Raw genomic sequence first — 13,484 nt, 5'->3', positions numbered from 1 at the left:
TGGCTTTATGTCATCTGCAAACTATTGAACCCAGGACCTTGTACTTGGAAATCACATGCTCTGCAACCAAGCTATCCAACCACCATTCTCTGTTGCTCTTGCCTTTGGTAAATGTTAGGTTGCGAACACAAAGTAAAATTGTGTGTTCAAGGCTTTTTCTGTAAAAAGAAGTTGTAGAAATTTGCTTTTTTTAAAATAAGAAGATCACCCATCTCTCATATATTGTTTGATCTCATTGATCCATCTTATAGTTGATTTTTCTTTGGTGGTGGGGGGAGGCTACCATGAAAAACAAGAAGATGACTGGTAAATTTTTCTCTTCCTTATTCGTTGAAATATCAGTAAAATGATTTGTTTTGTAATTTACTCTTCTTTTAACTGTATTTGTTGTGCAAACCAATCCTATAAATGTTTACTTGAAAGTAAGATCACACAGTGTTCAGTCGGGCTTGTTGCCTTACACCCAAGCAAGTGCATAGGATTGCTGTCTTAAACATACAAAAACATGAATACAACCCCCTCACATTTGCAAAAGTGGGGAAATTACAATTTAAAAAAGTATCCTAGACACAGTTAGTGCAAATACTAATTTGACTAGAACATTGCATTTCAATATTTACTTGTGATTTTGCTGTTTCATTAGGTATTCTGCAGTTGTGTTGTTTTCCTAAGCCTTAGAATCAAAATTTTCATGTGAAGTTTGCTGAACATAGTAGAAATGAAATGGCAGGTGAAACAATAGAAATGTTACCATTTGGAATGAATAACTAACACATTCTTTTTTTTTGTATGAAATGAATTAAACCTGACGATGCAACTTATGCATGAAAATTGTAAACAAAGCAAAAACCTGTATCTTGAAATGTAATGGACATGTTTTCTTCATTCATCATTCAAGAAACAAGACAGATTCAAGAAGATCTCATCCATACTGATATTTTGGCAACTTACTTGCTAAAACAATCATTTCTGGGAGCTAACTGCAGTCAGAGTAGTGTTCGTTTATGTTTGTGAGTGGATGTGGGTGTGTGCACGCATGCTGGTGTCAAGAAGGCATTTTGTTTGATAAATGACAATGTAAGAAAATAACATGGTACAATGTTCAAGAGACTATCTGCAGCAACAAATTAAAAGAAACCTTCTGATATACAAGAATTGCTGACTTATTCCACAGACATGCAATCACAAACCATCTGAATGAAGCCTGTTATTTGCATGCTGCAGAGTCATCAGGAAACTTTCCACAAATCAAGCAAATCTCCAGAGAGAATTGAAGAACTGAAGCCACAGACAGCTAATAAGAAAGTGCCTCCCATTTTTTCTAATGTATGCTAGTCTCGGAATACTTTTCCTGCTGTGAACTGCCGAAATGTCCATGCAGTTCTCAGAAAATTAGAATTGGAAATCAGAACCCTACTAAATTATGGGCACATCAGTTCCTATCACTGGACCTAGGAATTGAAAGCAAATATTGTGGTGGCAGTGCAAGGTGGTCGCTTGCCTTGCCTTGTGTCAGTCACTGCCAATTGCCTATTAATGGACCATACTGTATTTGCAGGATTGGGGTGCGTTTCACTTTGTAAAAATGAGGTCTTGCTTGCTGCCTGTATTGGGAAATCTTGTATACCTAACAACTATCACTTCATAATCTTAAATGCTTATATTTCTGGGCTGAACAGTGGGGTCTGACAGGATCTCATTTATCAACATGCCTGATTGTACAATACAACAGGTACGACAAATTCTCTTTGGCTGACTTTGAAAGATCATGTTGTTGTTGTTGTTTAGTTGTTTAGTCGTGTCCGACTCTTCGTGACCCCATGGACCAGAGCACGCCAGGCACTCCTGTCTTCCACTGCCTCCTGCAGTTTGGTCAAACTCATGCTGGTAGCTTTGAGAACACTGTCCAACCATCTTGTCCTCTGTTGTCCCCTTCTCCTTGTGCCCTCCATCTTTCCCAACATCAGGGTCTTTTCCAGGGAGTCTTCTCTTCTCATGAGGTGGCCAAAGTATTGGAGCCTCATCTTCTGGATCTGTCCTTCCAGTGAGCACTCAGGGCTGATTTCCTTAAGAATGGATAGGTTTGATCTTCTTGCAGTCCATGGGACTTCTTGCAGTCCAAGGGTCTCCTCCAGCACCATAATTCAAAAGCCTCAATTCTTCGGCAATCAGCCTTCTTTATGATCTCCTCTTAATTATGAGATCTGTTTCTCCTGCATCCACATGCAGCCATGTTACTTTTGACTTCATGTGAGTGGGGAAACAGGCTAGGAAGCCTCAGGCAACCACTGATTCCCATTACATCTGAACCAGAAAACAATGGTTCATAGCTTCAATACAAGCCAGGTTTAAAGTTGGCTTAATATCCTGGCTTGTTTGGAAACCAGTAACTATTGTTTCCTGGTTCAGATGCAGCAGGAATGCTATACTGCTTGACTCATCACCTGCAGAGCTGTCAATTTGCTTTTAACACATAAGGGAGTCAGTCCCAGTCCTATGAAATTCAATAGCGCTGACTCTCATGTAAGTGGGGCCAGGGGTTAGGAATGCAGCCTAAAATAAGTAATGACATGCTCTTTACTTCTGCTTTTTGTAGACCTGCATCTGCAATGCTTCAATGAGCAATGATCCAGATCAAGAAAAGATGGATCTGTATTATCCAACGATGACTTCAAAATATTTGCCTGTGTTAAGGCAGAATTCAATTTTAGAAACGACAGGGGCCATGGAGATTGCATTACAGGAGTCAGCATCATACTGGAGCTTTGTACCAATCAGATGCATCAGAAATGGACCTTGGGAGATAAATGTGCTAACGTGTTACTGTCACTGAGCAACACAACAAATGACTCTTATTTTAATACCAGGAGTCTAACACTGGGATGGTCTGGCAGACAATGAACTTTGCTTCAGGACAGACAAAAAAGATTGCCTCATTTTTCCAAAGATTCAGACAAATTCTTTATTTACAGCAAAAGCAGCAACTAAGGGCTTCAGAACCACTCTGACAGGGTACTGAGCAAAACACACTAGTCAAGTGAGAGTCCATTTTTGGAGGCCTTCTGGCTGAAAATCAATCCCGTGCCGTTGGAGATAAGAATGAGACAAAGTAAAATACAGGAACCAGAGACCTGAATTTATATTGGTAATACTATTCCAACATATCTCAAAGGGCCTAAAGATAAACATGCTATGATGTTCTGCTTATCAAAGACCAGCCTTCAGCTCCTGAACACATCATAATAGTATACTGCTGCATCCTGATTATTCAACAGTCCTCTAGAGGGCGATATTAAATCAATGCAAACTCTTTTCAAGGCTGATGCCAATGCCAGTAGTTGCTTGCCAGCAATTACTTGTTATGCTTACAGTTCAAGTGGAAAGACTGATGAAAAAATAATAATAATAAAGTGTTGGGTATTCTGACAACCCACCAAACCAAATTCAATGAAGTCTGCCAAATGAAACATGCTTGGAAAAACAGATTGATTTTGACCAGAGGAAATTGAAGGAGGAACTTTAAAATAATATATTTCCAGAATGAACTTTAAGGATCAACTATATAGATCTCTGCAATGTGGGATTTAATATGTTATAATGAAAAAAAATATTTTTTTCCCTGATGGCTCACCATACCCATTTGAAAAGCTTGCTGGGCAAAATGGAGTTTCACAGATTTTAGGGCTTTATATAAGACTACTTTTTCTGCCCAGTAATTCCCATTAACAGCTCAATGGGAATAGCCTCTTGATACAGTGGCCCTCAACACAGCAGAGACAAACAGCAAAGGGACTGATTTATTTATTTTTAAGTGAAACAGGAAAAGCCACTGTTACTATTCAATGGAATTTACAGATTTATAATGGATATTTATAATAACAGGGATCTCATACCATGGGACAATATTTTATTGAAAACCATCAAAGATTTACAACGATAATGAAATGAAATTAGGTGTATGCTGAATGTAAACCTTCCTTATATTATCAGGTACCTGACCCAATATAAATATTTTCCCGTGTTTTCTGTATAATTTATGAGTTTTATGTCTTTCGTTTGCATTTTTAAACCGTGTTTATATTTCAGTACAATTTTAGCTAAACAGTAGGATTGAAATTGCTATTTTATTACTTATTTTAATGGTGGAAGAAGTTACTTAGATGTTTCTTTTGTTTTAAGATGCTTTTTAACTAAGTACTAGGGAACCACAAATATTTTTAAAAAATAAAAGTAAGTTATGTCATTACAACAGAGCACAAATTACATTTTAAAAAGTAAATACATTCTATATTTGAAAGATGTTTGATTTTTTTCTAAATTGGTGTAAGCATTTGTTGCAAAGTGCATGTTGCTGTGTAATTCAGAGGATGTATTGGAGGCAGTTTGACATTGCTAGAGGACTAGGGGCACAGTATATAAAGCCATTCATTTTTAAAACCAGCGTATATGGAATGAAATCATATACTTTATTGCCCTAACTCAATCCTAACTCCCTTTTATGATTTTATTGAAGCTCTTTTCACAGTAAATAGTTTTGAAAAGGCCTTGGAATTGCTTTACTACATTATTCCCACGGGGAGTTTTTTCGAATGACGCTGTTGTACTTTCCAGTAAGGTTGCAAAACATAGGCATCAACAACTCTTCAAGTATTTACTCAAACAAATAAAGCCCCCAGCTGTGGTTTAATTTAAAACAAACAAGCAAATGAACAAAACCACATACCTGCTCTGACAAGGAGCTGCTATATTTCTTAGACATCCTTTTCTTCATGGTTTCTTTAACAGATTTCACCTTTTTACCAAGGGACATGCGGGAAGTAGATGGGGATTTGATCACTTCTTTATAAAGAAAATCACCATCTTTGCCCTGTAAAATGAAAGAAGGATGAAAACAACACCATTTGCCATTGTCATTTTCCTCTGATCAGGTCTCAGATGAAAAGTGTCTTAGGGAAACATTGACAGCTGAACTGCTTTTGTGCAGTCCCCAAGAAGCATTTTGGTTGGGTCTCTTGACAAGACTGAGTTTTTCTGGTATCATATACTTGGGCTGGAGCATTTTTATAATGGTTGATGAAGCTGTGAACAAGCACTCATTTTCTGCCCTTCTTTTCTCCTCCCCTCATGTGTGTATTTTGCACATCCATCCTGCTTTGCATGGTTACCAGGAAACTCTGGCTTATATGTTAGTTAACAAACAGGGTAATAAGTCAGGAGCATATGTCTATAAACATATAGACAACCCCTGAATGCAACTTTTATGTTGAAATATCAGCCAGAATGCTAAATACCTTAAAGCTCCTGGCTCTATGCATTTTAACTGATGGGAGAATCCAATACAGTGGTACCTTGGGTTACGTACTTAAGTCGTTCCGGAGGTCCATTCTTAACCTGAAACTGTTCTTAACCTGAAGCACCACTTTAGCTAATGGGGCCTCCTGCTGCTGCCGTGCCGCCGGAGCACAATTTCTGTTCTCACCCTGAAGCAAAGTTCTTAACCCGAGGTACTATTTCTGGGTTAGCGGAGTCTGTAACCTGAAGCGTATGTAACTCGAGGTACCACTGTACTGGCATAGCCTTTTCCACCTGAAGTTCTCAATGGGGACCATGCCAAATACACTGCCCTGGAAGTAAATGTTACATTTTGCACAGCTATTACACTTCTTGCACGAATCCCATCAAGCTCAACACTGTCTTCAATATATATTTCTGTTCTACTTCCTTTTTACTTGTTTAGGCTTAATTTGGAACACTTTAGAAGCTAAGAAAAACAATTTCAAGTGCATCTAAAGTCTGGACTCCTATTGTTTATGTTAAGTTTCATTTTTTGAGAACTTTTTAGCAACAGGAAGTACTAACAGGCTTTCAGCGGAGTCTAGTGTTTATAAGGACAACCATCTTCTGCTTGACTAAAATCCAGGTAGATTGAACTGACTATGGCAGATGTTACATCTGGGTATTTACTTCTGCTACATGTTAACGTTAAGCTTGCTATCTGCTCTAGAGCCAGACTATGCATGACATTCAGTCAAGTGCAATTTGCCCTAATTTTTGTTGTTTTACAAAATGCAGCTGCAGAGGCTGCAAAGCAAAGTGGGAGATTGGCACTGGAATCAGGTTCTTAGCTCTTTTCTCTCAAAATATCTGTTACTGAAAAGCAACCTCCCCCCCCCCCAGCTGCTTTATGTTCCCCAAAGGAAATACATTGGTAACAAAAATGAAAAAGAGAACTCAGAGTGATGAATTAATTCAACAGCACCAACGGAACAAGGAGGAGGAAAGGGCAAGTTCAAATAAGGTGCGGGAAAGCAAGGCGAAATGCAAGAAGACACATCCACCACTGGAACATAATGACACAAGAATTTCCTTCCTGGATCAGACTAAGATCTATGGAGTCCAGCACTCCATTGTCACAGATGTCTCTGGAAATTTATGGGTGGGACACGGAGGCTATTATTCCATTTAGCATCTCCTATTGAGAGGTTTACAACCCTGAAATCTAGATTTTTTTTAACTTTCACGAACAGCTGCTAATAACAGTAACTTCCATGATTTTGTCCTAGATATTTTTCCATGCCAGTGGCCATTTGTTGTGAGTGAATTCCTCAAGTTAGTATTTGTCAGAAGTAGTGTTTCCCTTTGTGGTGATCTGAAATTATTTCAGATCAACTTCATTTAATCTGATGAGTCATTGGGATGGGAGAAAGTAAATTCCATTCTAGTCAGAGGGTTAATAACAAGATAGGAAAGGAAATACAGGTTTGGGGAAGGGGCAGAGTGTCCAAACTCCAGCATGGACTAGCTGCCCAGTTAATAAGACAAACTCTGTTCTTGTGTGTTCCATGGATCAGGCCTTTCACAGCTGCACTTCAAGTCTCCCCCTCCACTTTGAGAGTCTAGCCACCTGGCCAGTGTTACAGCTGGGATGTTTTCAGAGCCATTTCCCTCATTCCCCCTCAACCATGCCAGGTTAAGAACTCAAAGGATTTGGATTCATGGAGACATGGGGAGACTGAGATTCAGTAACAAAATCACGGATTTAATTTAAATCCTCTCTTTCCTGCTTTCTGTACTCTCAAAAATGCCTAGTGCAACAACAAAGTCAGCTCTGGGAAAGGGGAAGAAGAAGAAGAATATCTGAAGAACTTTTAAAGCTAGAAATGTGCCAGCACCGCTCATGAGTGGGTCTTTTCGCCATGGTTGATGAAGATGTGGCAATGGTAGCAGCTGATACAGTACATGAAGACATGGGGATAAGGTAGTCCCCATACATTGTTCTGCTACTACTATATAACAGCATGTTCCTACAGTCCTATTGCATCTTGTTACCCTTTTAATCTTTGGTATATTCAAAAGAAGAGTGGGTAACTTAAAACTATTCCAAAATATTGCTCTGGCCTGTAAATTACCTTGACAGGCACGACAGCATCTCAGTAATAATAAATCCGTAAGCATTTGGAATCAGAGTGCACTTCTATTATACACACTTTTGCCGATTCATTTTTTTCCATTTAAGTTGACTACTAAACCTAACATTCTTAACTGATATCATAATGTAGCAAATGCTTAACATTTTCTGTATGGTATAAAGCAGCTCTCAATACTTGGCTTGTACGGCAGTATGCATCAAAACAAGTCTGAGGAACTAGATTTGTTGGTGGCACTGATAGTTTTTAGAGCTATGATTGTGGCAGTTGCCACACATTTTAAGCTCCATTATAAATCCCACCATTGTGCTTCATTATTAAAAAGAGTAAAACGCGTCAGGCAGATGCGGACCTCTAGCTCATACTCACCATCTGATCCAAATTGTTTCCAATGTGCAGTGAGCGATTTGTCAAGTCAAAGCCACCAAAGCTGCAGGTTCTCTGTGACACAAGACAAATTTGTGGCTTAATGCATTACAATTAAATTCAGTACGAAGAAATAAACATTTTGTAGGGTATAGAAGACACATGAGAAACCATCCAATTGTACAAATAATGGTAACAAGCAAAACATGATGAGAAATTAAAAAGACTCTGTCATTACATTCATGCATCATGATAACTCTCTGGTCTTTTGCTTTCCACTGTAAAGCCTCTGGGTTTTCAGCTTATTGTTGTTTATTCATACTCCCTAGCTCAGGTTGCCCCACAAAACAGTATTTAAATCTTCTTTGAAGTAAGAAATCATGTTACATAACCAACTTAAATCTCACAACCACTTTGTCAGTGTGGTGCAAAGTAATAACAAAAAACCTTTTGACCCAAACCTATTCAGTATTTAATAAATTTTGGAAGCGGACAAGCAACTAAAAATCCTGAAAATCTACTCAAATGTAATTGGGCCAAGAGGACTCTCAACTAGATCCACAGTACCTTACTTAAAATGACCAAATGCCTAAGCTTCCAAGGGATATATATTAATAGGAGTTTCATTCTTGGAAAGCATTGGCTCTGCATTTGTTACCAAGTCCTTCATGGTACAAAGGAGCTTTGTTCCTGCTACGAGAGAAAGTAGGTTATATTTACAGTGGCACAACTTAGTGGAATGAGACGAGTGGAATGAGTCACTCTCAGAACATCAGCCCAAGCCAAAAACACTGATGCCGGTTATAAAGGTTCTGACGGCCTAAACACGTCAGCATTATGACACCACCTTTCTTCCAAATGCTAAAAAGCACACTAAGCAAAGTCGCATTTTCAAAGCAAGGTAGGAACAAAGTGGCTCTTCCTAACGGTCCTCATCTGTATCTCATGCAGTACTTAAAAAGTGCTGGTTCCTTTAAACTCCCTAGGGATGCACAGCTCCCTTTCAGTTCTACAAGCAGAGTTTTTACCTTCTCTAGAAGTAAAACAGTCTTTCATTCCTATGCCTTGATCCAATGTCTCTCTGATCTTATGGAAACTATAAAACTTTCTAGATAAACCATCATCCTTTATGGCACCAATGTGTCACACAACTAATGCTTTATAGGAAATATCTCTCCCTTTAAAATTAATTATTGAGGTGGTTACCAACTTGCAAGTTGGCTAGTAAGCTGTATTTGCAAATCTGTACTAAGAGACATATATTCTATTCTTTCTCAATCAAGGCTTTGTTGGTGAGCTCGTTGAAGCATTCCTGTTATGGAAATTCAGAAGCCAGCATCAACTTAATAACAAAAGTCAAGAACTAAACTTACTTTCTCAAAAAGCAAGAAACAAAAACAGCTGGTCAGAAATTCTGAAATTCTTAAATATCAAATGCAGAGATCAGTTTTTAGGCAAAACTGGTATGCATGTGCAACGGGTGTGCACATATCAGCCCAGAAGCCACAGTTCTAGCACATGTGATATCTGGCATTATACAGAGAAAATTATAGCCAAAGGATTATTTTTGACAATGCTGGAATGTAACATGTAACTGAAAGTAGTGCCAGTATTCTCTTCAGGATTCTAGCAGTGCTGCTATATAGTCATAACACAATTTGCCTTGAAATATATGTATTTAATAACTTCCAATAATTTTATGAGATACATGCCAAACAAAGTCTGTGGATAAAAGGTTGTAGGCTAGTCAATGGAATGGTCATGCGATCAAAAACAGATTGGTGAATGTTCAAAAGGTTCTATGCATGCCTGGGCCACCAAAACAAATTTAGATGCCAAAAATAAATGTGAATACAAGACAAATAACTCATCATACTGAACAAGAGGCTTCCATAATTCCCTGAGGCTGCAGTAAGCATGAATTATGATCTTAGAAGAAGAGGTGCTTAAAGTTCACACGCAGTTTAATTTTTGCCTTTCTTTTGAAAAGAAGAAAGCCACAGGATGTAGTTAATTAAAGGGTCTATCAGAATAAAATAAAAGGAAATAAATATCTTTCTCTCCTATAGAACAGGATAAACATATCACGGTCGCATAAGGCTATTGGGCTCCTTGCTACAAAAACCACAAGCTATATGAAATGGCCATTGCATTGACTACAAAATAATTTATGGGACATTTCAGGTTCTTTATAAGGAATATGAAAGCTATGCTGCCTATTTATATATCTTGTGTGCCACCTAAAATATATTGTGTGCCACCTTCTGAAATGCTTTCCCCCTTCTTCTGGCTCCCCGTAAGTAAGATCACTTGAGAGTACTAATTCTAGTGAAGTACATTACAAAGAAGGCCAGAATCAACTACTTATGTATGACACAACTGGGAGAAAGGATCTGTCCTAGCCAGAAATTAACATATCCTCAAAATGGCCACTAGCCAAATGCAGGCACAAAGCTGGCTAAAAAACAGCAGCAAAGATTATGTTCTTCTTTTGTCTGCCAAAGTCACACCCTTAAAAATTAACTAACAAAAAGTCAATTAAACCTCTCATTGTGTTATGCTGTGTAATAGTTTCCACTGAAATCTCCTCTAGGTCTAATGAATCTATTAACAAATGTGCCTCCCTTCCCTCCTACAAAGAAAACAATCTTACAGCTGTAGAAAACTAGGACAGATGATCTGTTCTTTCCTCAGCATCCAAGAAACAGGAGAGCTTCTGAAAACCAGCTGATGTGATTGCCTTGCCTTGGGAGATCCTGGTTCAAAATGCCATTCGGCCATGGGCTTGTTCATTGTTATTTGGAAATATATTAGCTCTCAACATCAGTTTCCTAGCTAGGAAACTGAAATAAAACTGCCCCACTTACAGGCAGTTGTAGGAATTTGGCTGTAATCCTAAAGCAGTAAGCCCCATTGAACACAGTGCGGCTATGTTGTAAGGAAACTGTTTAGGGCTACGCTGTAAGTGAGTTAAGGAACTGTACAGCACTTGCACAGAGTAAGTGATCAGTAGGAATAAAAGAAATAACATACTGGCATAGGATATTTTTGAAGGTTGACAATGTGGCACATTTGCCCTAACCATACCTATGTAGAACTTCCATTCCCCTCCTGGTTAGGGAGGATTAATGCAATCCTGTTTTCATCAGACATGTAGAACCAGTTCTAATGATAATCACCTTCATGAGAAGGGATGCATGAAGGTGCTTTCCTTCCTATCTCTGCCACTCCCACATGTTCGTGGTGGTTGTACAGTCATCGCACAATGGACCTCTCTGACAACAGGCATAAAAAAAGTTTGACTGTCTTGGGAAAGGATGGGCTTGCTGAATACACACTGTGTGAACTTTCCCTCCTCACCTTTACTGCCGCTATACCCACTTCTGCCTCCCACAGGGTAAGGCTATTTTTTCTTTTTTGAAGAGGCACATTGGGCCACACAGTGGGTAAAAAATTGGGCCACACAATGGGTATTACTTTTAGATATATTTCTCTCCCTAGCCTCTGGAAGTAACACTGAGGAGGTGCTGTGATTTGACAGCTAAAAAGGAACAATATGGTCACATATTGTAGAGATCCATTGTCTATTCCTTCTTTTAAATCAGGTGTGGGAAATTGATCTGGCTGGTGGGACAGATCCTAAAGTCTCCCAACCTCAGTGGGCCATTTTGACATGGGGCAGGGCTGCCTCCTTGTCAATCACCTCTCAAGCACTGCCCACCAGCTGATCAGCAAGACCTGCAAACCATGCTTTTGGCAGGAAGTCACATCTTTCCCTGATATCATATATGATGTCAGATGTAAGGCAGATGGGTGTGGCTTGGGGAAAATGGACCCAAAGGTCAAATAACACCTGCAGCCCACCACTGCTATCAATGTTCTACAGGATCACCTGATACTTTTACTGTCCTTTTATTATTCTTTAAATTCTGCAAACTGCTCTGATGCTTTTATTGTGGAAGGTTGGGGTATAAATATCCTGAAAACAACTAACTAACCTGCATTATCCAAGGACACCAAAAAAACTTGTACTCAAAAGTGGGGGTAGTGTGTTTGTAAAAAGTTATACGTATAAGGAGGAATATAGCTGAGTGAAGTTGCAGTTTTATCATTTCTGCTAAAGAATGCTATAGCTTCATTATTATTACTGTTCAATGCAAACCTGTGTTTCTGCACCAAAAAAGTGCTTTTCTTGCCTTTAGTCATCCTGAATCATAAGGGCAATGTGTTTCCCCTTAATATTTTGCCAGTTTGGACACTGGGGACCAGGACACTCTGTCCAAACACTTATTAGAACATCCTGTTGGCAAATAATTGAGGAGCGGAGGAGAAGAGAAGAGAAGGCCAATGAACTATGCATTTCAGATGTTATGGTGGAGGAAAACACGCCATGCTGACTGCAACCTCATGGGAGCCAGAAGGCCTCCGTCAGTGATAACTCTTGGACTCACAGACTTTTGGTGGATTCTCAAAAGAACCCTTTTAGTACAGCGGTCCATTGTGGCAGCCCACTTCCTCTTTGCCTCATCCTCTTCTTCCAGCAGACATCGCCTCAAATCCTGCTCTTCAGCTTTGCTCAGTGTCCTGTCAGTAACAGGCCGCACCAGATGTGACAGGTTCAGGTGACTGTAGAGACTTCTTTCTACCACATACGTGATATTGAACTCGCTGACAGAGTTGCGCCCTCGAAGCCTTCTGTTTGGGAAGCCACAGCCTCCTCCTCCTCCTACCCCCTTGGCTTTGTGACGAAGCAGCTGAAGATCACAAATTGAGGGTGATATGTATTTCCTAGCAGGGCGCTGGCAAAGAAAAGCTCTAGAACACGAGTAGTTAGAATCTGTCTTTTTCAGTCGGATCTGCTTCCTGACACTCTGGATTTCCTCAAAGGATACCAAGACATGGTGCTTGCGCCTGTTGTCATAAAAGCAAACGCTTTCTTTACTTACCCCGTGGCTCAGAGAACCAAGGTTCTTCTTCATCTCTCCATCAGTCAAGGAGCGGCAAACCTTTGGAGTCTTCTCCTCTTCTGGGTAGGAGAAAAATGTTCCAAGTTTCTTTGGGGGTTTGATAAGGCCACGGCTTTCAGATTTACTGAAGGTCTTGAGCAATTTCCTGTTAGTACCCCAAGTATCTAGGCTGCTCGATGAAGGAGATGTGGTGAGTGAGTCAGAGTCCTCATCTGGCTGTTTCTCAGTAGAGCTATCGGAGTAAAGTTGCTTCTTGTGAACTCCAGAATAAAGTGCTGATCTGTCATCTGGTACTGGAGAGCTGTCAAGTGAATGCTCATCCACACCTACAAGGAGGAAAATAGCACATTAGCTTTCACATACTTAACTATGAGTGTGAAAAGAAAGCAACAGAGGTGCACCCCCTCCAACCGAAGAGGTATGCGGCCATTCTCCTTTTCTGAAGAACAGAACCATCTGAGAGATACCAAGCAGTGATACAAATGTCTGGAAAACAAGGCAGGGATACTGGTGTACACATCTCAATATTCTTAATTCATTTTTAACAGAACAAATCTTTTCTAGCTTTAATTTTATAAAAGGGAAATAGGCTCTTTGTAGCAAAGTATTTCTTTAAAATTATTAGGACAGAAAGAGTAGAAAAGAGAAGAGGAGCAAAAAGGAAACCAAACATCATAATTCCATTTAATATGCATTTAATAAAACTTCAGTTATGGTTAATGAA

The 13,484-nt window shown here is 39.4% G+C and overlaps 1 protein-coding gene across 10 annotated transcripts in view; it reads right to left on the bottom strand.

The window, feature by feature from the left end:
- SASH1 (SAM and SH3 domain containing 1) overlaps positions 1 to 13,484 on the bottom strand; it is a 522,300-nt gene that overhangs the window by 21,492 nt on the left and 487,324 nt on the right. For 5 of the 10 annotated variants that reach the window (XR_014524332.1, XM_083496239.1, XM_083496241.1 and 2 more), the window contains exons 10-12: positions 12,740 to 13,086; positions 7,797 to 7,868; positions 4,724 to 4,867 (exon numbers count right to left, since the gene is read on the bottom strand). Coding sequence is in view for 9 of the 10 variants with exons in the window: in XM_083496239.1 (XP_083352365.1) it covers positions 4,724 to 4,867; positions 7,797 to 7,868; positions 12,740 to 13,086 (563 nt within the window). In the remaining variant the exon portion in view is untranslated. Of the gene's footprint in view, positions 1 to 4,723; positions 4,868 to 7,796; positions 7,869 to 12,244; positions 13,087 to 13,484 lie in introns of all 10 variants that reach the window. The other 5 variants (XM_083496233.1, XM_083496236.1, XM_083496238.1 and 2 more) reach the window with 1 other exon arrangement.

Source organism: Podarcis liolepis (assembly GCF_965112155.1).
Source record: "Podarcis liolepis genome assembly, chromosome: 3".
In the NCBI taxonomy this organism is placed as follows: domain Eukaryota; kingdom Metazoa; phylum Chordata; class Lepidosauria; order Squamata; family Lacertidae; genus Podarcis; species Podarcis liolepis.
Note: the sequence above shows the minus strand (reverse complement) of the source record. Positions and strands in the feature narration are given on the sequence as shown.